The 21944-nt window shown below is 42.8% G+C and overlaps 2 protein-coding genes across 16 annotated transcripts in view; one reads left to right on the plus strand and one right to left on the minus strand.

Annotated features, from left to right (window-relative positions):
* URGCP (upregulator of cell proliferation) overlaps nucleotides 1–312 on the minus strand; it is a 39395-nt gene extending 39083 nt beyond the window's left edge. Inside the window, exon 1 of one of the 2 annotated variants that reach the window (XM_079150715.1) lies at nucleotides 196–312. The gene's annotated coding sequence lies outside the window, so the exon portion shown is untranslated. The remainder of the gene's footprint in view (nucleotides 1–195) is intronic. The other variant, XM_079150723.1, reaches the window with a different exon arrangement.
* Nucleotides 25–20835, plus strand: UBE2D4 (ubiquitin conjugating enzyme E2 D4). Of its 14 annotated transcripts, none has more exons than XM_079150786.1 (9): nucleotides 69–178; nucleotides 905–1081; nucleotides 5117–5284; nucleotides 5584–5647; nucleotides 8000–8171; nucleotides 9760–9791; nucleotides 9881–9958; nucleotides 15773–15878; nucleotides 18043–18471. In XM_079150786.1, the coding sequence occupies exons 6-9, from the start codon at nucleotides 9783–9785 to the stop codon at nucleotides 18279–18281; spliced, it is 432 nt and encodes a 143-aa protein (XP_079006912.1). In that variant the 5' UTR covers nucleotides 69–178; nucleotides 905–1081; nucleotides 5117–5284; nucleotides 5584–5647; nucleotides 8000–8171; nucleotides 9760–9782; the 3' UTR covers nucleotides 18282–18471. The 14 variants fall into 14 exon arrangements, 13 of the variants coding, with proteins under 13 accessions (XP_079006909.1, XP_079006904.1, XP_079006908.1 ...); XM_079150779.1 differs by having other exon boundaries at nucleotides 8093–8171; XM_079150789.1 differs by lacking the exon at nucleotides 8000–8171.
* The last annotated feature ends 1109 nt before the right edge of the window (nucleotides 20836–21944 follow it).

Consider the following 21944-nt stretch of genomic DNA (forward strand, 5'->3'; position numbering starts at 1 on the left):
CGCTCGGACGAGCCACGCGCGACGACTACCCCACAGTGCTCCGCGTTGCGCACGCGCAGACAGCGGTTCCCGGCGTGCAGCGCGGCGGCCGAGCCGGCAGCGGGCCGCCTCAGGCAGCCCCGCCGGGCCGCCCGGACCCCAAGCAACGGAAAGGATGGCGCTGAAGCGAATTCAGAAGGTAAGGGGCCTCCCCACCTTTCAACCTGGGCGTCTAAAGAGTCCAGGTGCGGGCCGGACGCAACCACCGCGAAACGACTGGTGACCAGCCGGAGGAGAGACACTGACACCTGTATCGGAGGGAGGCAGAACCGCCGCCGGCGCAGCCTTAAAAGGGGCCGACGTGTGCGCGGGGCGGGGTTGGCTCACGTGGGCGGGGTCATGACTCCGGGTCACGTGCGCTCCCTGCTCTGCAGCTAGAGGCCTGGGATATCCTGAAGGAGGAAAACTGGGTCTAGGGTTCGAGGTCAGTGTTAGGTGTTGGGGTTGAGTAGGAACTCAGAAGTGGAGGAAAGGGAGAAGGGCCTTCCCGGAGACAGAGGTGGTCGGGTCCAGGGCTGCTAGAATAGCAAGCTTTTATCTTGTAGGTAACAGGGTGTCTTGGTAGGAGTTCAGTACATTACACTAGAATTTGCAAATACACAGCAGAAGAAAAAATATTTCTAGTATTAATCTCTTACCATTTGTTAATATTTTAGCATAGCTACTTCCAGTCTTTTTCTTATACTTAAATATACGTATACTGCGTTTTGTCTTATGTTTACACATAACTTTAAACATAAATATTTTCTATATTGTGAAAAAGTATTTATAACCTTTTTGGGGGGAGGGTTCTGGGGATTGAATCCAGGGGCGCTTTACTACTGAGCTATATCCCCATTCCCTTTCACTTTTTTTTTTGAGACAGGGTCTCACTAAGTTGCTGCGGGTCTCCCGCCAGTCTCACGAATTTGCTGAGACTGGCCTCCCAACTTGCCATCCTCATGCCTCAGCCACCCGAGTTCCTGGGATTACAGGCGTGCACCATCGTGCCCGGCTGTAACCAAAATTTTTAACATTATATCATCCCACAAGTGCATGGCCAGTAAGTAATTTATTTAATTATTACCTGGAGTGGGTAAAAAAGCAGTCTTGAGTGTCAGATGGACCTGAGTTAGAGAATGGAAGAAGGTCACTTCTAGTGGGATCTCGCAAAAGCACTTCATCACTCCTAGCCTTTCTGTCCTACATGTTTACAGAGTTGTCTTGAGAATTAAATAAGATGATATATGTTTAGTACATGGTTGACATATACCAAGCACTCAATGAATTAACTCTTTTTTATTATTCTACATTCTTTACGTAAATAATGATGTAATTAATACCATTTGCAATGAGACTTGGCTTTTTTCTGTCTTTTCTGCCTTTTTTTCTTTTTTTGAGGTGGGTTTTCATTTGTTGCCCAATATGATCTCCAGGTAATTCCTGGAGCTTGAATTCCTAGGCTCAAACCATCCTTCTGCCTCAGTTTTCCAAGTATCTGGGACTACAGACACTTGCCCAGATAAGTCTTTTTAAAAATTCAGATTATTAGGTTTGATTGCTAGGGGTAGAATCGCAGGATCTCTATGAATACAAGAGACACCAGTCTCCAGTCCTTGGTCACTGCTGGGGATTGAACCCAGGACATTGCAACCACTAGGCAGGTGCTATACCACTCAGCTGTGCCCCTAGTCCTATAACTCACTTTTTTTTTTGCAGGGAGGTGGTACTCCCAGTTGAACCCAAGAGTGCTGTTACCACTTGAGCTACATCATCAGTCCTTATTTTGTGACAGGGTTTTGCTAAGTTGCTAAGGATATCACTAAGTTGCTGAGACTGTCCTTGAATTTGTGATCCTCCTGCTTCTACCTCCCAAGTCACTGGAGTTATAGTCATTTGCCATCTTGCTCCACCCTATAACTCACTTTTTTTTTATTATTATTGTAAGCAAATGGGATACATGTTGTTTCTCTGTACATGGAGTAAAGGCATACCATTTGTGTAATCATAAATTTACATAGGATAATGTTGTTTGATTCATTCTGTTATTTTTTCCTTCCCCCCACCCCTCCCACCCCTCTTTTCCCTCTATAACTCACTTTTATAGTTTTCCACCCTATTTACATGTATGATTACACAACCAGTGTGACTCTGCACCATGTACAGCCAAAGGAATGAGAAGTTATGCTCCTTTTGTGTACAGTTTGTCAAAATGCATTCTACTGTCGTGTATAACTAATTAGAACAAATAAAAAAATACTTTAAAATATTTTTCCAAGAAAGAGATAATTTTAACTAATTGGTCTCTAAAAAGGGTCTTCTGTCTTCCTAGAACTTTGAAGCAAGTGAAGGACAGTCTCATGTCTTTTATAAAAAGAGCTTTCTGGCATATATGGCCTGGATCAGGGCAGAGGGAGACTTGAAACTATTGTGAAAGTCCAGCAAATGCTTTGTCCAAGTTGATGATCATGAAATGGACACCAGGCAAGAGCGGGTCTTGGACAGCTCAGCAGTGGTGGGTTTGACAGAATTTGCATGCACATGCATGTGCGCGCGCGCACACGCGCACACACACACACACGCACACACACACATACACACATATATATTCTACCCATTACTCCGCCTGGAGGGGTGCTGGGGATCAAACCCAGGGCCTTTGCATGCTAGGCAAGTATTCTACCTCCTCCCTCTTCATAATGCTAATGATTACATCCTCTTACACTGTTGCCCTTGATCTCACTGGGTGTTCTTGTTTACATTATATGCATTAAAAAATATAGTCACACAATAGCACTGGCAAGTTGGCAGACAAGTGTAATTATAATTTAACAGATAATTATGCTAAAACCCACTGGGCACGGTGGCGCATGCCTGTAATCCCAGCGGCTTGGGAAACTGAGGCAGGAGGATTGTGAGTTCAAAGCCAGCCTCATCAGCAACAGCGAGGTGCTAAGCAACTCAGTGGGACCGTGTTTCTAAATAAAATACAAAATAGGGCTGGGGGTGTGGCTCAGTGGTTTGAGTGCCCCTGAGTTCAATCCCCACTACCAAAGAAAAGAAAGAAAGAAAGAAAAAAGTTATGCTAAGGCCCAAAGAGGGGAATGTCATTTTCCCTGTGCTAGAGCTGGATTTGAGTCTTCCAACTCCTTTAGGTGAGCACAGGAATGATTATGTGAGTGAAAGAATAGGTCACACTGTTGTTCCTGAAAATGCCAGTTACTATTCTAAACTCCTTGGTCCTATCAGTAGGTGGTAGATAGTTGGTGTCTATCAGTAGGGGCCACTTCTGGCCTTTCAGAAGTCTTTTAAGTCCAAATAACTATTTATAATGCCCCAAAAGAAAGGACATATATTCTGAGTACAGCCCATGCAAATGCATGGAGGTCTGGGAAAACCTTGTGAACTGGAGGAGAATCAGCCTGTACTGCTGGTTTTCCCTGTCCCTCACCATTCATATGGTCTGTCCAGGACTTGCTCTAACAGTCCCATCAAAGAGCTCATTTATTCATGCAGTAGCATAATGGATATAAATACTTCCCCTGCAGAGTCACAGACTCTGAGTCACAGACTCTGTGCTGAGGGGCACAGCACAGAAAGGTAAGCAGAAAGGAACTGTTCTACAGAGATTTCTGTAGCTCTTGCATTTTTGAGCAGGTCCTCATATGCTGTGTTTACCAAATTCTCTTCTGCTCTGACAACTAGTAGTATTGCTGACTGAGCACTTACCAAGTTTAATCCATTTTATGTGTGAGAAATGGGTTTGTATATATTAGATAATTATTAAGAACTAACCAGTAGTGTTCTGGTAGATATTTTTTCTCAGTACTGGAGATTGTACCTGGGGGCACTCTACCACTGAACTATATCCTTATTCACCTCCCTTTTTTTTTTTTTTTTTTTTTTTTTTTTTTTTTTTTTTTGAGACAGAGTCTCACTAAATTGGCCAAGCTGTCCTCGAACTTCTTGTCCTCCTGCCTTAGCCTTTTGAGTTGCTGGGATTACAGGCATATGCCACCATGCCTGACCCTGGAAGATGTTTAGAAATCAACTCTCGGAGAGAAAATATTCCTGATTTGTAGAATTTTCAGGCTTCTGTGGGAATAGTCCCATCATGACTGATTAAATTTAGGGAGAGGGACTGGGGTTGTAGCTCAGTGGTTAGAGCATTTGCCTCACACAAGTGAGGCACTGCATTCAATCCTTGACACCATATAAAAACAAATAAAGGTATTATGTCCATATACAACTAAAAATATTTTAAAAAATTAATAAATTTAGGGGGCAATGGAATAAGTATAGCAAGGTTAGAGAGAGAGTGGTTTTTAGAATGACCACCATGCCAAAGACATGGTGGTTGCAGGAAGGTCTTTGTAGATGAGATGGTATATGGCTTAGTTCAGGTAAGGAAGAATGTAACCATCCAGGTGTATGAATTTTGTGCAGGTACTGGACCCTGGGTTTACCTAACACGTGGTGTACAGTTATTTGTAATTCCTTCCTTGCTTTTACAACCTCTGTGGAAACCCCAAGAAGTTTATTAGAATCTGGAACCTGGGGAAGATAGGGGATGTTAGGAAACATTCTCAAACATACAAACTAAAGTTTGAGAGTCATTGCCCAAAACTTTGGGCTTTAAGGCTCATGCTGGGTCAAGGGCATTTTTAAGGATTGTGGTCAGAGTTGATGTCTCATAAAGGGAAACTAGTCGTGGTATAATCACTGGTCTCCGTTGGTGCATTAGGTAGCAGTGTTAGATGTTGGCTTGCATGGCCTTGATCTGTATATTTGAAGCCCTTGGACTTGCTAAACACCCAGCAGTGGACTTTGAAATGGTGATGAAGGAGGTAGAGTAGAAAGATTGAAGTACCAGAGCCTTGTCCATGATGAGCACTCTCTCTGTGCCTAGTGTTTCCATGCATTAATTCATTAGCCCACAGCTAGCAGCTGACTCTTACCCTTCTCCCAGAGGTTCTCTTGGGGCTCTTTTCACCCTGATTTTAGAGATTGAACCCAGTGGTGCTCTACCACTGAGATACACCCCTAACCCTACCCCTGTTTTTTCTGTTTTTTCTGTTTTTTCTTTTTTTAATGACAGGTGTCACTGAGTTGCCAAGGCTAGCCTCAAACTTGCAATCCTGCCTCAACCGACCCAGTAGCTGGGATTATAGGCATGCACCACCACACTAAGCTTCTTGGGCTTTTTAATTCTCAGTTCATGGGAGGTGGTGTCCTCCATCTGAGCAAGTAGAAAGCTAGGCTTGGGGTAAGGCAGACCTATGTGTGACTGACTCCTCTCATCCAGCTCTATAATGTTGGTTTGTTAACCTCACTGCTTTACATTTCATTTTCCTAATTTATAAAATGGAAATAACACTTAACTTCTCTGGTATCTTCATAGCTGAGAGTAGACCCTGTTCTCTCTTTTGTGTTCTGGGAAGAGCTAGCCTTGTCTTCATCCTCCTAAGGCTTCCCACCTGGAGAACTCATTGTGTCCAGGGGGATCTGTGGGTAAAGATGGCACTCCACTCATATATCAGCCTAACACACTGTTTCCTGTTATAGGAACTGACTGACTTGCAGAGGGATCCTCCTGCCCAGTGTTCCGCAGGACCTGTGGGTGATGATTGTAAGTATTTTTCAGTGCTTCAGCTAACCCCCCAAATTTATCAGTTGAGCACTTTTTAAGAAAACTCATCTCATTTTCCTTTCATTTTGTCAATTGCTTTTTCACTGAAGGACCTGCTCACCTCAGTGTGGCAGGTCAGGTTATACTCTGCTGCCAGAAATCACCCCTCCCTCCACTGAGTCAAGAGAAAACCAGTTTGTCCCAGAGCATATAGGCTTCGGTAAAGTGCCTCTGACCAAGTCAGACTTGGGGCACTGGTGTAAATGTTATACAACTAGTCATAGAGAACTGTACCTGGGAGCCAAACAGGAGGGCTGCTGATTAGGGGGCAAGGTGGCAGCTACATGCCTCTGATAAGGGGAGGACAGTATCTTCTTTCCTCACACTTCTGTGATTCACAAGGGGTAGACTGAAAAAGCAACTATAAGCAGCTGCTTGGGAGAGGGGTTACAGGAAAAAACAGCCCTGGCCAGCCCTGTGCCACTCTTTACAGCCAGCTGGCTGGAGGCTGAAGCTGCCCAGCATTAGAATTTCCAAAAGTTCCCTTATCTTCTTTCCCTCTCACTTCTACTGGTAGGCAGCAGCTGTAGGAAAATCATATATAAGGAGGATAGTGTCCTATCGACTCAAGTATGCAAGCGTTCACAGACCATTTTTCAATAGTTGAAATTGAAGACAACCCAAGTGTCCATAGCAGATGAATGGATAAACAAATTGTGGTCCTGACATGCACTACAATATGGATGAACCTTGAAAGCATGCTAAGTGAATAAACCTGGGGGGAGGTGGGGAGACAAATCTTACACCAGTATCTAAACTAGGCAAATTCTTAGAGATAGAAAGTAGATGCTGGGCATGATGGCATCTACTGTAATCCCAGTGGCTTGGGAGGCAGAGGCAGGAGATCACAAGTTCAACACCATCCTCAGCAACTTATGAGGCCTTAAGTAACTCAGTGAGACCCTGTCTCTAAATAAAAATATAAAAAAGGCTGGGGATGTGACTCGGTGGTTAAGTGCCTTAGGTTCAATCCCCAGTACCAAAAAAAAAAAAAAAAAAAAAAAAAAAAAGATGAGGGATTACCAGAGGCTAAAGGGATATAGATGTGGGAAGTGATTGTTTCATAGGCACATAGTTTCTGTTTTGGGTAATGGAAAAGATTTAGAAATTTCCAGGTTTCAGTATTCAGAACCATAAAAAGGAAAGAAAAAAGAAAAAAAGAAATAAAGAGGAAATGCATAGTGGCAATTGTTGTACAACATTGTAGATGCATGTAATGCCACTGGATTGCACACTTAAGAATTGAATAAATGGCATATTTTATTATATGTAGTTTACCAGCATCTGATAAAGAAAAATTTTATGAAACTAGTGGAAAAAAGAGGGCTGGTGTCCCATGTGTGCTTTCGTGTTCTGGGAAGAGCTAGAGCTCAAAGGAGCAAATGTTAGTCTGATGGAGCTAGTGAAAGTGGAGGCGCTGAACAGAGCAGAATGATTCAGTTGCGTGGGCTGAGTGTGAATATGGCGACTAGCTCTGAGGCCGCCTGACACCTGCTCCTTTCTTGGTCCCATTTAGTCACTCTTTTGCTCATATTGTCTTCATAAGCATCCTAGATCTTTATAGCATTTTCCCTTTCTTACCTGTTGCTTCATACCAGTTAAACTAGGGTCATTGCAAGGTTAAACTGTTTCTAATTAAGTCTTAGCTGTCTAGAGGCAACTTGTTGATACTTAGCTCACATTATTGCTCACCCTGCACTGCAGCCATTTGTCCAGAGGCAGCTGACACTGTTAAAATGTCTAACACCAAGTCCACCTATGCTAACCAGTACCTTGGTGGAGGAGGCTTAGACAACCTTGGAAGCTAGCTTTCCTTTAAAGCTTATTTTATGCCTGCCCCATTAACAGATGTTCCTTGTACAGCATCCCTTCTCTGTTTCCTCTCTCATCCTCTCTTCTGGAGTCTTCTCTTTCAACTGTGTCCTCAGGCCCTGCTCAGCACCCCAGCAGCTATTGGGGTTAAAGTAAATAAAACCAGAAGAGTCTATCCTGTATACCAAGAAAGGACCGCTTATATTAACTGCTCACTTGTCATGGGCTTCTATTCTGAAATATGTTATCAAAAACACTTTTGTTTAATAGGGGATCCAAAATATATTTTTATTAGCAAACTGCCATCTAACAATTAGCATAAGTTGAGGTTGGGGATGTGGCTCAGTGATAGGGCACTTGTCTAGCATGCACAAGGCGGCCTTGGGTTTAATTCCCAGTACTGTTGTAGGAACTCACCAACTTTCAGGGGGATCCTCATGCCCAGTGTTCTGCAGAACCTGTGATGATTGTATTTTTCAGGGCTTCAGCCAACCTCCCAAATTTATCAGCTAGCAGTTTTTAAGAAAACAATACTATTTTCCTTTCATTATGTGAATTGCTTTTTCACTGGAGGAAAAAATGAAACAACAAACCCTCAGCATGAGTTGGAGTAAGAACATAAGTAAAAGAAGTGATATTTTCATTAGCTGAGGTAAGTCTTATTACAGATAAAGATATCTTCTTCATCAGTATTTTATTGAAATATTGAGAAAGGCTCATGGGCTGCTTTGACTGTCTTTGGGTTCACCTATGGGTTTGAGAAATTTCTCTTTAATCCTTGCACTTGTGCACCTATCCCTTGCCTTGGTGCCTTCCCCATCCTCTTGTCAGGGGTAGAGCCTGTGGAGTATTTGAACAAGTAACAGGAAACCCAAGACGGGACCAGGCCTGAAACCTCAAGCTATTCTACATGTATCAGGAGTCCAGATGAGATGAATTCCCTTGAGAATAACATGCCTCTCAGGTGCTCTCTCTCATAAGCCCAAATCTGTGTTTGTGTAGCCATTATCCACAAAGGCTCTGGAGTTCATTGCCCTGAGTCACACATGTGAATTGGGAACCTTGAAGGTGAGTATGTGGTCCACTCAAGGCTTCCTTACTTGAGTGCTCTAGAGCTGCTTTGGGGATGGACAGAGCAGTAAAAGTAACCTGGGACCCTCCAGAGGGCAGGAGGTGTGATGTGCAGCAGCTTGGTTGCTGAAGTCTGGGGACCTGCAAGAAAAACCAGGAGGGCCTCATCTTATCTTGTTACTGAGTCCCCATAGCACAGGGTACTGTCTGGTGATAAGCACAAGAGGACATCTGTAGTCGTGGCAGCAATGAGCCCACACAGCTGGTGTTCTTTAGAGAGACTATTTGGAGAGGGCTTCAGAATGAATCAAGGGAAAAACTAGGGAATAGAAGCCACTTAAAAGGAATAATATGAAAAGTGACCAAAGCCTGGGTAAGCCCTAGTTCTGTGCAAAGTGAGATCCGAAAATAGTTACTGACATCTTTGTAGTAAAGAAATTAATCTTGTACTGGAGATGAAACTCAGTGGTAGAGCACTTGCCTTGCATAAGGAGGTCCTGGGTTCTATTCCCAGTATCTCAAAATAAATAGATAGAAAAAGAAATTAATGTTGCCCCCAAAAGATCTCAACTTCATTCTCAGCCTCTGGCAGGTGATCTCAAAGATGTCTTACCCGAACAGAGTCTTCGTCTAGAGGCTTTGACCCACACCAAAAATGTGATTTAGGTTGAGGACTAGCTATGCCAATAGACCAACTATATGACTTAAGGTGGAGGCTTTGAATCATGCTTGGAGAGACTGAAGACTGAAATCAGACCTGTGGGCACTCAATTCATCAATCATATGTTTATGCAGAGCTCCAAAACAAAAAATGTGAGTACTGAGGCTTAGATAAGCATCCCTAATTGGCAATATCTATGTGTTTTAGCACACATTGATGCCAAAGAAAGTCCTGTCCTCATGAGAAGAGTATAATGGAAGCTCTTTATTTGGACCACTCCTGATAATAACCTGTGCTATTTCCCTGTAATAAACTGTCACCATAAGCACAATAGCCTTAAGTGAGCTCTGGGAGTCCGAGCATATTATTGAACCTTAGAATGCATTTGGTGTCAGAAGTCAGGCAGTCTGTGTGAACAGCACAGACTCTAAACTTAGCAGCATCTTTTTAGTAAATAGACGTTTATTTGGGGGGGTCTCATATTTCCCATTTCTCTTTTGTCTTGTAGTGTTCCACTGGCAGGCAACCATCATGGGCCCGGTAGGTAGTACTGCTGAATGCACAGCTTCATTTTTGCTTCTTGTACTTTATAGTTAGCACCAGCACTGAATTCTTCCTGTGTCTTCCAGAATGACAGTCCTTACCAAGGAGGTGTTTTCTTCCTGACCATCCACTTTCCTACGGATTACCCTTTCAAGCCCCCAAAGGTGAGGCACTCCCCAACTCCCCTGATGTTTGGACAAAGGACAGCTTGTGATGAAGGGGCCTCTTCAGGTTACAGGTAAAGAGAGCTATGTATGGACCTTCCCACCCCCCACCCCAGGGCCTGTCTTTCCAATTCCACGGTTATAGCCTTCTAGGACTTCAAACTGTGGACTTTCAGAATTAATCCCTGTTGTGAGCAAGGGAGAGTATGGTGAACAGGCTTCATGATGAAGTCTCAGTTTTAAGGATGCTCTTATTCCAAGAAAATCTGGTATAAAAGAACTAACCACATAAGCAGAGGATACCAAGTCTCTGCAGAAAAGGCAAACAGATACAGAATTAGAGTTTACTCTTCATTGGAGACTTACAGAAACATGGTTGAGGGTGTCATCAAAACAGTAGATCTTCCTTACTTTGGTCAGAGGGAGGGAACTTATAAACTGGTCAGGACAAAATTAGTTTTCATCCAAGCTGGAATGTACCTGGTTTATCCCAAGCTAACATCACAGACATTAGACACATTCCCAGAACTGATGGCACCAGAGTTCAGTTGTAAAGATCCACGTGCCACTCTAATAGGGCTTTGGGGGTTTTTCTTTGTTTGTTTTATCTCATCCTATGCTTTAAAGTATGTGGGGAAAATAGACCAGGGTTACTCAGGGGCAGTCATGGCAATTACAACTCAAAATGGCTGTTGCAGGTCAAATCTGAATCCCCATAATGCTACTCATTGCTATGGCTAAGCCTGGTTAGGTCTATAGGCTACCTTTATCTTCTTTGAAGTCATTTACTTATGGTCTAGGATAGAGATGGAGTATAACTTCTCATTCTTCTAGTTGTACATGACATGGAATCAGACCATTCATGTAATCATATATATACATAGGATAATAATGTCTAATTGATTCTACTATCCTTCCTGCCCTCATACCCCTTCCCCTCCCTTCACTCCCCATTGCCTAATTCAGACTACCTCTATTTTCCCTAGCGCCACCCCACTTATTGTGAATTAGCATCAGCATATCAGAAAACATTTGACCTTTGGTTTTTTTGGAATTGACTTGTTTCACTTAGCATGATATTCTCCAACTTCATCCATTTACCTGCAAATGCCATAATTTCATTCTTCTTTAAGGTTGAGTAATATTCCATTGTGTATATATACTACATTTTCTTTATCCATTCATCTGTTGAAAGGCATCTAGGTTGGTACCATAGTTTGGCTATTGTGAATTGAGCTGCTATAAATATTGATGTGGCTGTGTCACTGTAGTAGGCTGATTTTAAGTCTCCTGTGTATAAACTGAGGAGTGGTATAGCTGGGTCAAATGGTGGTTCCATTCCACATTTTCTGAGTAATCTCTATACTGCTTTCCATAATGGTTGCACCAATTTGTAGTCCTACCAGCAATGTGTGTGTGTACCTTTTCCCCCACATCCTTGCCAACATTTATTGTTGCTTGTATTCTTGATAATTGCCATTCTAACTGGAGTGCAATGAAATCTTAGTTTTGATTTACATATCTCTAATTGTTAGAGATGGTGAACATTTTTTTATGTATTGGTGAATCAATTTTATTTCTTCTGTGAAGTGTCTATTCAGTTCCTTAGCCCATTTATTGATTAGGTTATTTGTTATTTGGGTTGTTTATTTGGTGTTGAAGTTTTTGAGATCTTGATTAGTGCTCAATCTGAGGTGCACATGGTAAAGATTTTCTCCCATTCTGTAGGCTCTCTCTTCACATTATTGATTGTTTTCTTTGCTGAGAAGAAGCCTTTTAATTTGAATCCATCCCATTTACTGATTCTTGGTTTTACTTCTTGAGTTTTAGGAGTCTTGTTAAAGAAGTCAGTTCCTAAGCCAGCATGGTGAAGATTTGGGCCTACTTTTTCTTCTGTTAGGCACAGGGTCTCTGTTCTAGTGCCTAAGTTTTTGATCCACTTTGAGTTGAGTTTTGTATAGGGTGAAAGATGGGGGTTTAATTTCACTTTGTTACATACAGATTTTCAGTTTTCCTAGCACCATTTATTGAAGAGGCTGTCTTTCTCTAATGAATGTTTTTGACACCTTTGTCTAGTATAAGATAACTATATCCTCTATTCTGTACCATTGGTCCACATGTCTATTTTTGTGCCAATACCATGCCGTTTTTGTTACCATGGCTCTATAGTGTAGTTTAAGGTCTGATATTATGATGCCTCCTGCTTCACTTCTCTTGCTAAGGATTGCTTTGGCTATTCTGGGTCTCATTTTTCCAAATGAATTTCATGATAACTTTTTCTATTTGTATGAAGAACGTCATTGGGATTTTAATAGGAATTGCATTAAATCTGTATAATGCTTTTGGTAGTATGGCCATTTTGATAATATTAATTCTGCCTATCCAAGAGCATGGGAGATCATTCCATCTTCTAAGATTTTCTTTGATTTCTTTCTTTAGTGTTCTGTAGTTTGGCATCAGGGAAAGAAAGGATACATGGGGGGCTGGGGTTATGGCTCAGTGGTGGAGCGCTTGCTTAGCATGTGTGAGGCACTGGGTTTAATTCTCAGCATTGTATATAAATAAATGAATAAAATAAATGTTCATCAACAACTAAAAATTAAAAAAAAAAGAATACATGGGGAAGGGAGGAAATGTGGGGATGGGAAGGACAGCAGAATGAGAAGGACATTATTACCCTATATACATGTATGATTACACTACAGGTAGGACTCTGCACCATGTCCAGCCAGAGGAAGAAGTTGTGCTCCATTTGTATACAATGTGTCAAGATGCATTCTACTATCATGTATAATTAATTGGGCCAATAATAAAAAAAAAAGAATACATGGAGAATTAAAAAAAGAGTACATGGAGGGCTGGGGTTACATCTCAGTGGTATAGTACTTGCCTGGCATGGGTGAGGCCCTGGGTTCAATCCTCAGCACCACATAAAAACAAATAAATAAAATAAAGGTTAAATTCCTTAAAAAAAAAAAAAAAAAACTACATGGAGGCTGCCTCCATGTATTACTTTATCTAACTTTTCCTGATACATTATTTACATTCTTATATTACTGTACTGCCCCAACCAATCCAAACCAGGAAATCACTGTTGGTCACAATACTATGAACTTTCTCCTCCATCATCACAGTTTGTAAAGGTGCTTTAGTTTTTCATAATCTTGATGCTTTTGAGGAGTATTAATCAATTGTGTTGTCAACTGTCATTTTGGATTTGTATGATGTTTCCTCAGGATTAGATCAAGGGTAGCATTTTATCAGACTTATTTGGTAATCTTGTGTCTGGTCAGGGTGCCAAGGTCCAGGAATGCGATGTTGCTGTGCCTTACCACCTGGGTTGACCCAGATAGTTAAGTTTAAGTCTATAGCCACTGTTTGCACTCTGCTTGTCTGACTCAGTGTAAGAGGCTGCTTTTGGGTTCACTTGTTGCAGCTGTGTGCAGGTGTTGCCAACAGTGGCCACTTGATGCCTAGATATTTTAAATCAAGGTTAAATGTGTTCAGTTTTCTGGAGACCTTTTCAGCTTTTGGCAGGGGGAGAGGGTATGCAGTGATAGATGTTAAAATAGCTCCTCAGGATTGGGAACTATGGCTGGTGGTGATGGTGGTGGGGTGGATGAAAAAGCATTAGCTTGCTTCATGGTTCTCTAACCTCTCCAGTTCCCTTTCCTTATGGAGAGACTGTGAAATATTTTTAAAGTAACATTTTTCTCAGATTATCACCTTCATTAGCATTTAAGCAGCTAAGACTCTTTCTTAAACAGATAAGGATGTAGTCCTGTATATCGCGTTGGGAATTTTTAGGATCACTAATTGCCTGAGGAGAAAGTAAAAACATTGGCTATTACTAAAGACAAAAGTAGATTCTGTGAGTTGGGATTATTTTAACAGGGAAAGATGTGAACTGAAAGGTAAGAGTGATATGTATGCCACCAAAAAAAGAAAGTGCTTCTGTCTTAAAATTTTTCACAGGAAACCAGGCTTGATGGCATACCTATAAATCCCAGCTGCTAGGGAGGCTGAGGCAGGAGTGTCACTGGGGATATCACTCATTAACACAGTGCTGTGGGAATCCCCACTACTCCACTGAGGAAGAAAATAAACAATCTGTTTTCATAAGAATTTTCTGACTCTAGGAGGAATCTGGCAGAATTGCATGATCTTTATAGGAGATATTGAAGCAGATACTCCCTAAGACCCTTGTGAAATTTGACCCTTCCTGGGAGAAAAAAAATCATATGATAAAAGTTAGTTATGTTATGCTCACATAAGCACAGCCCCCTTCACCTCATATTTTCAAGTAAGTTCTTATGCTTCCTTAGCATGTAAAAGGCTCTGGGCTTGATCCCCAGCACCAAAAAACAAAAGCAAAAAAAAAAAAAATTTTTTTTGTAAAGTTTATCACAGATGCAAAAAATTGTAGATGACGATATAAGGACACGGTGCACCCACTGTCCAGGCAAAGAAATAGTAATAGATTGCCAGAGCAGGAGAAGGAGGCAGAATCATTACTGCGGCATTGCCCAGCAGCTGCTGACAGTGCTGGTCTGTGAAGTGCGGGTGCGACTGAGGGGTGAGCCTTATTTTCCTCCTACTCCAAGGACAGCTAAAACTGCATGTAACTTGGAGGACCTTTCACATAAGGGAGACTGACTCCACAGGCCCCCAACATCAGCCCCAGGAGCAGCATCACATCCATATTTAAAGAGAGGACTCTGAGCCCCAGAAAGTTCATTTCAAGAAGTAATGTGTGGCTGTGGTTTTTCTAGAAGAGGAGTGTGTGCAGTGAACACACTCTTCTTTGTCCCAGTGGTCTGGATATTTCTTTTTTCTCATTCAGGCATCATCTGCACCTGTACAACCACCTGTGTGTGCTTCCTTTTCTCTCCCATGGCATCTCCAAGATGTCACAAAGCTGCATTTGCTTTTTCTATCAATAGTACATATTGGAAATTGTTCCATTTGAGCATATGAGTATTTCCTGTGTTCTTTTTAAACAGTCATGAATACACACACACACACACACACACACACACACACTCATCATCGTCATCATCATCATCAGTTTCACCAATGATCTCTTGAGAGACATTTGCATTGTTTTATATCTTTTGCTATAGTGGGTATCCTTGCATATTTGAAATGTGCAAGTATATTTTGAAGGCTAAATTCTAAGAAGGGGGGAAATAAAAGGGAAAGAAGGGGGTTTGGAATATGGCTCAGTAGTAGAGTACTTGTCTATCATGCATGAGGCCCTGGCTTCAGTCCCCAGCACTGGGAGGAAAATTGTGGGGAGGTGGTCTGTGGCTTGGGTTTATCTGCTGATGATACATCTTATGTTAACAAAGCATCTATTGTTTTGTGTTTGGCCAGAATCAGTGATGGCTGAAATCCAAGTTTTGTCCAAGCTGGTTAGACCAAAATGAGTAATTAAGTAAAGGATGAGGAGTGAATTTTGGCTGTTTCCTGTGGTAACTCTGTTTCCTCATTGTATCCATTATTAGAGTCATCATTGTTTTGCACAGACCTTTGCCTTCTGAGTTCTTTCCATCACTCTCCTTGTTACTCTTCAGACTGCATTACTTTGGAAGAGATGGTCTCAGTCCTCCTATGTTCAGAATAAGAATCCAGCAGGAAATGGGTCACCCTCCTGTGTCTTATTAGGGATTAGGGTGGGCTTCTAGTTCACCTGTGTGGGGCCAGGTACAGAGCATACCCTAGTATAGACCAGCAGTAGCTATTTCAGCTTTACTTGATTTGTTTTCCAGATATCCTTGTGGCTTGTCTGACTTGTGATCTGTTGTTTCACAGGTTGCTTTCACAACCAAAATCTATCACCCCAATATCAACAGCAATGGCAGCATTTGCCTGGACATTCTGCGGTCACAGTGGTCTCCAGCACTAACTGTGTCCAAAGGTAGAATCTCTGATGCATGTTTCATGTGCCCTATCTCATGTTTTTACCTACTCACTGACTGGAGGGCATGGAGGCTCAGGAAAAATGGGCAGCTTTCCTAGGTCTCAAAACCCCACCTAGCCTTGTGTGCACATGGTGTCTGGGTTTGATCCCCAGCACCAAAAAAACAAAAGGAGAACAACAATAATAATGTCACTGCAGAGAAGTGACATTAACCAAGCTCAGTGTCCTGTATCCTACCAATCCTCAATAGTCAATCACTGTGAGGTGCTCAAGACATCATATAGGTGCAAGAAGAAAATATCAATTTTACTTTACTCTTCATCTAAAAATCAGAAAGACAAATATTATACTACTTTTTCTGTTCCATCATTTATCCATTCATCCAAAAAGGAACAGCTGAGAATATGAGTTAGCCCTGAAGGAAGAGATACAGGGCCTGTCCTCAGGAGCCTAACAGTTGGTGGAAAAATCCTTCCTTCCCAAAATAAGTGATGCTGAGCATATGTCTCTGGGTGAGATCAAAGAAACCAGCATAAATCAGGCTGTAGAAATGCAGATACTCCTGCTGGTGTGGTGATACAAGCCTGTAATCCCAGCAACTCAGGAGGCTGAGACAAAAGAATCACAAGTTCAAGACCTGCCTCAGCAATTTAGTGAGACCCTAAGCAACTTAACAAGACTGTCTTAAAAAATAAAAAGAGCTGGGAATGTAGCTCAGTGGTAAAATCCTGAGTACAAGGGGGAAAAAAAAAAAAAAAAAAAAAAAAAAGAAATGCAGATAGTCCCTCTGAACTAAGATGGACTGAGCATGAGCTGTGTGTTCACGTGAGTCCTGAATATAGACAGTATGGTGGCCTCTCAGGTAGGTGGTGGGTGGAATATTGAAAAAAAAAATCAGCTTCCCAAAATAAGCAGAGAGTAGAGCATGAGTCAGTTCAGGTGGCAGAGCTTTGGATAACCAGGAGAGACTGCAGTGTCTGGGACAGCTGCCAAGGGCAGGCTTTGGAAGGATGGAGAGGGCCTGCAGCAGTGGGCATGGTGAATCCAGAGAGACAGAGCCTCACCCCTGCATATGTGCACATCCTTGCCAGGGCAGAACAGACTCCTGGACTGAAACAACCATGCCAACATCCTGTCAAGATTGCTCCCCTCTGAATTGAACCTAGGAGAAGTATGTGCAGGAAGGAACTGTAGGGGCAGCCATTACAATGTGCCAACCTTCAGAGTCTGCCTGAGGCTGAGCTGGCAGACCCAGGGCCAGTGTGGCCGTAGGTATGGAGTCAGGAAGGGGCCCTTAAGTGGGAAGGAAAGAAGGAAGGAAGAATACCAGAACTTGAGTGGCCTGGAAGACAGTCCACAGCCCTCTGGTGACTACTTCTCAGCTAAGAATAGCAGAGGGGTTGAGCTGCCCTAACATTTGTAGCTTACCCTTGGGGACCTGTGGTCAGGACTCTCATGAACTCATCAAAGGCAGTTTGTTGAAAGTCATGGCAGTCCAGAACAAGACACAAATGATAATCCTCTCACAGTTCCTTCTGCTCTTCACCAAGCCCTGGTGGGTGATTCCTTTTGTCCAGGGTCTCTGAGAGCCACACTGAATGCACATTACAGAAATGAGTGCAGCACCAAAAAAAAAAAAAAAAAAAAAAAAAAAGAAAGAAAGAAAGAAAAGAAAAAGAAATGAGTGCAAGAGTACAAGGGTTCTTTGGCTTTGTGGTCATAATTCTAGTTCAGAATTTTTACCCATTTACTGGGTGTTCCAAGTCTGTGACCTTGGAAAGTTACCTGAATGCCCTGAACTCCTGTTTTCTTAACAGGGCTCCTGGAACCAAGCACCAAAGATGCATGGTGTGGGCAAAAACTGTGGGACTGGAAGATGTCAGAGATTAAGACCACAGGGGCTTCAGTAAGGGCCCGGGCCATACAGAGGAGGAAGTGTCCTAGAGCAGTATACTGAGACTGCACCATGAAGTTTGCAATACTCACTGCCTTCCAGCTAGAATGTGGCCAAAGCAAATGCTTTCATGACTTGAGCAGAATCATTAGACTGGGGTGTTGAGGAGAAGATAACTACCCAGTCAAAAGAAAATGCAAGTTTAGGGGGGCTCATCACATCCATAGCTTCATGGCTGCAACTGACTGACTGTTTCTTTCTTCCCAGTTCTCTTGTCCATCTGCTCCCTGCTCTGCGACCCCAACCCTGATGACCCTTTGGTGCCAGAAATAGCCCACACTTACAAGGCCGACAGAGAGAAGTATGCGTCCTCTTTGGATTGCCTTTGTGCCATGGTTGCCCGTGTTCCCACAGACATCTTCCTGCCTGAGCTGATCCTATGCATACAGTGGATGTGCCCTGGGTGTGGCCTCTTGGCTCTCACTAACATGTCCTTTGACTCTTGAGGAGAGAGAAGGGGATAAAAGCAGTTCACCTTTCTGGATAGTTCATCAGCTGTCCTACTGAACCCTAAAATATTGTTGCCATGCCCTGCCTTGAGGCCAGCAAAGTCAGTGGTCAGCCAAGGATGGACTCAGAAGAATCTGACAACAGGAAAATTCTGGATTAAATTCTAAGGTTTATGGCATAAGACAAGGGTTTGTCTGCTTGGACATACCCAGAGTGAGGCTGAAGCCAGTCAAGGTGGTAAACACAGCTATGGTCAGTTTGCTGGGTAAGGTCAGAAGTCAGCAGTGCGTTGCTGTTTCACCAACAGACTCTCCCAACTCTGTTTAAACATCAATTACCAGAACCAGAATTAATAGAATTCTGACTTCCTTGGCCAGGCACAAACCTTGTGCGCTGAAGCATGGAGGTGTCTGGCCGGCTGGCAGAGCAGGGCCAGGAGTCGTCAGCCTGTGTTAGTCTGTATGTTGACAGTTAGCAAGAAGGTGCCAGGTGTGATGGAACCTAGACAGCAGAAGTGCCCTTGAATGACACCTGGAGGAGAGTTATTCCTGGCTCTTGCAAAGCCAGGTGCAGTAGTGTATACCTGTAATCTCAGCTTCTTTGGAGGTGGAGACAGGAGGATCAAGAGTTTGAGACCAGTCTAGGCAACATGGCGAGACCCTTTCTCAAAAAACAGAGTCAGTCTTTTTAGTTTATTACTTCTCTTCTGTCTGAAGAGATTACAATGAAATGTGTTTTTTCTGACACATTTTTCTCAAGACCTTTATAGACCTCATTATTACCCTTATTAAAGTTTCCTGGTAGCAGTCAAAATACGTTTTAACTGATTAAATTTTAAATTGTATTTACTTTAACATTTCTTATGAGGCTACTGATGTAGCTCAGTAGAAGAGTTGTTACCTAGCATTCACGAGTCCCTGGGTTCATTCCCTGGCACCTCAGGGGTAAAACCAGTTGATTATAAGCTGTTTTAGACATAACAGAAGGAATTTTTTTTAGTGTATCCTCTATCTACAAATGTAATTTACAGTCTCATGGCATCAGATTTCATTACAATAATAAATATAAATGTACACCCCTAGATAACCCTTACTGGTGCCAGGCCTGCTCCATGTACTTTACATACAGACTTAGTCAGTTGTCCCCTCAGACAGATAGTCTTTTAATGGTAAACAACCAAGGAGGTGACGGCACAAAGAAGTGGCCCAGCTGCAGAGGGCGGTGCTGATTCACACACAAGTGACCAGGTTCTAGAGTTTCTGTGCTAGACAGCCTGGAACTATTCCAAGCTGAACCTTGAGTATCTTCTGCAAACATACTGAAGGACAGGAGAGAGAAAAGGTGGAGGTTTGCTGCAGTATTATATCTTCCACAGCAGATAGTTAAGAAGGATCAACGGAACTTACCAAGTAAGGGGGGTTATAGCCATGACTGAAGTGTTCCTGCTCCAAGAAAAGTTTTGTTTTTGTTTTTGTTTTTGTTTTTAATTTTATTCATCCATCAGTCCTGGATGTTTGACAAGCAGCAGCATTTCCCCACATCAGTCATGTTCTCTGCTCCACGTTGAAGGGACATGGCCATTTCAAGTGAGGGTGTCACTCCCTCTGCTTTTTTCTTCCAGGTACAACAGACTAGCAAGAGAGTGGACACAGAAATATGCTATGTAAGTGCCTCAGAGGTTTCGTGGGAGACATTGTTCAAGAGAAGCTGGCCAGGCAGAGGTCTTCCTTTGAAGCTCTGAGCTGTCGGCTGAGCCACTCACAGAGTGCCACCTGTTCTTCACACACACATGGGCCACCCAATTCCTTTGGCTGCAGCATGTTGGTGCCACTCTCAGCCATGGTGGCTTTGACAATGTCACATCTTCAATGCCTAATCAGCAACCATCATAACTATGATCCACAACCTTTCTGGTTACACTGGAATGGGTCTGTCTGCCCAAACTCATCTGCTCGTCTCTGGGAGGCCAGTCCCTGCACGCCTCCCCTGCCTGGCCTCAAATGGTGCTGCTACTCTCTATGGCACCACATGGGGGCCTAACCTGGCCCCTCACCACATGCCCTTTGCCTTTAGAACTCAGTGTTGTCCTGGGTGTCCAGGAGTGGGCTCCCTTGCATCCTGTCTGCCGCAGAACCACATCCCAAGGAGTCTGAATGCATCCTGGAGGCTCCCAGGAATGGGACAGCATCACTGGAAAGTGGAGGTCTCATTCTGTGGCTTCTTCTGTCTTCCTCTGCAGTGCCACATGCTGCATTTCTCTCCTCACATCAAGAAACCGAAAGTGGAAAATGTCAGGATATAAAGCACATAACAGTGCCCCTCATGAGATATGACTGTCTTTTTTAGAAGCAAGAGCAAAATTATGAAACCATAGTGAGATTTGGGTTATGCTTTTCTATGTGATGAGGTTTTTCCCTACCTCCACCTCCTCCCACCAGGATCCTATACAAAGTCCAAGTGTAAGCCATTTGCAGACTAGAACACAGGGAGAGGTAGAGATTCAAATGTAAATAAAAATGCAATTTCCTTATAAGTCTAAATAAGAGTTGATATTTAAGTCTCCTTTTCTTACCCCCCAGGCAGAACAAAATATGAAAACTTGACAGGATTTTCAGAGCCTTAATTAGAATAGTCTGTTAAGTGCCTGGCTTCCTTGCTTGGCTTTCTGATTGAGCATATTTCAAGATTTTCCCTTAGAACTGAGAGCTTTTGAGATTAGGTGACCTAGGAAAAGGCACCTAAGAGATTTCTAGTAAAGTCTTCAAAGAAGGAAGTAAGTTGAGGGGCTTCAAATTTCTAAAGCCAAATTTAGCCAAATTCAGTTTTTTCCAAGTTGGTTATTCCATTTCCACAGAGTGATGCTTGGGTGATTCAGAACAGGGGCAGAGCTGGGTGTAATGGTGCACACCTGCAGTCTCAGTGACTCAGGAGGCTGAAGCAGGAGGGTCACAAGTTCAAGGCCAGCCTCAGCAACTCAGCAAGACTCAGTCTCAAAAAATTTAAAATGGGTTAGGGATCTAGCTCAGTGGTAGAGCACCCCTGGGTTTAGTCACCAGTACTGCAAAAAGTAAAGAACAGGGCAGAGAAGAGTAAAATGGCAACCAAAAGGCCAGGCAGAGCCTTTGGGGGCAATTGGAAAGTTTACAGACCTAGCACCTGGGGTTAACCAAAGATGACTGTGGGAGATTGATTTGTTCCTGAAACTTGTAAGTTGTAGCTGCAACCTTACTGCCAGATGTTTTGTCAATGAGAATACGTTCCTGAGATTTTTTATGTCATTACTCCTTTCAAAAAAGATGGAGCAGATTGAGTCTGGTCCACATCTGCCTTTTGGGGGGTTTCTATTTAGGATTCTCCTCTTACCATCAAGTGTCTTTTGAGGTCCTCTGGTGTTTGTTTCTTGCCTCTCACCATGGTGAGGATTGCCTTCTTAATTTCTCTTTGCTAACCCTTTGGTCTTTGCTTAAACAGGACAGTAAATTTTTTTTTATTTAAATTTATTTTTATTGTAAACAAATGGGATACATGTTGTTTCTGTTTGTACATGGAGTAACAGCATACCATTTTCATAATCATACATTTACATAGGGTAATGATGTTTGATTCATTCTGTTATTTTTTCCTTCCCCCCCACCCCTCCCACCCCTCTTTTCCCTCTA

The sequence above is a fragment of the Sciurus vulgaris genome (assembly GCF_902686455.1).
Source record: "Sciurus vulgaris genome assembly, chromosome: 8".
In the NCBI taxonomy this organism is placed as follows: domain Eukaryota; kingdom Metazoa; phylum Chordata; class Mammalia; order Rodentia; family Sciuridae; genus Sciurus; species Sciurus vulgaris.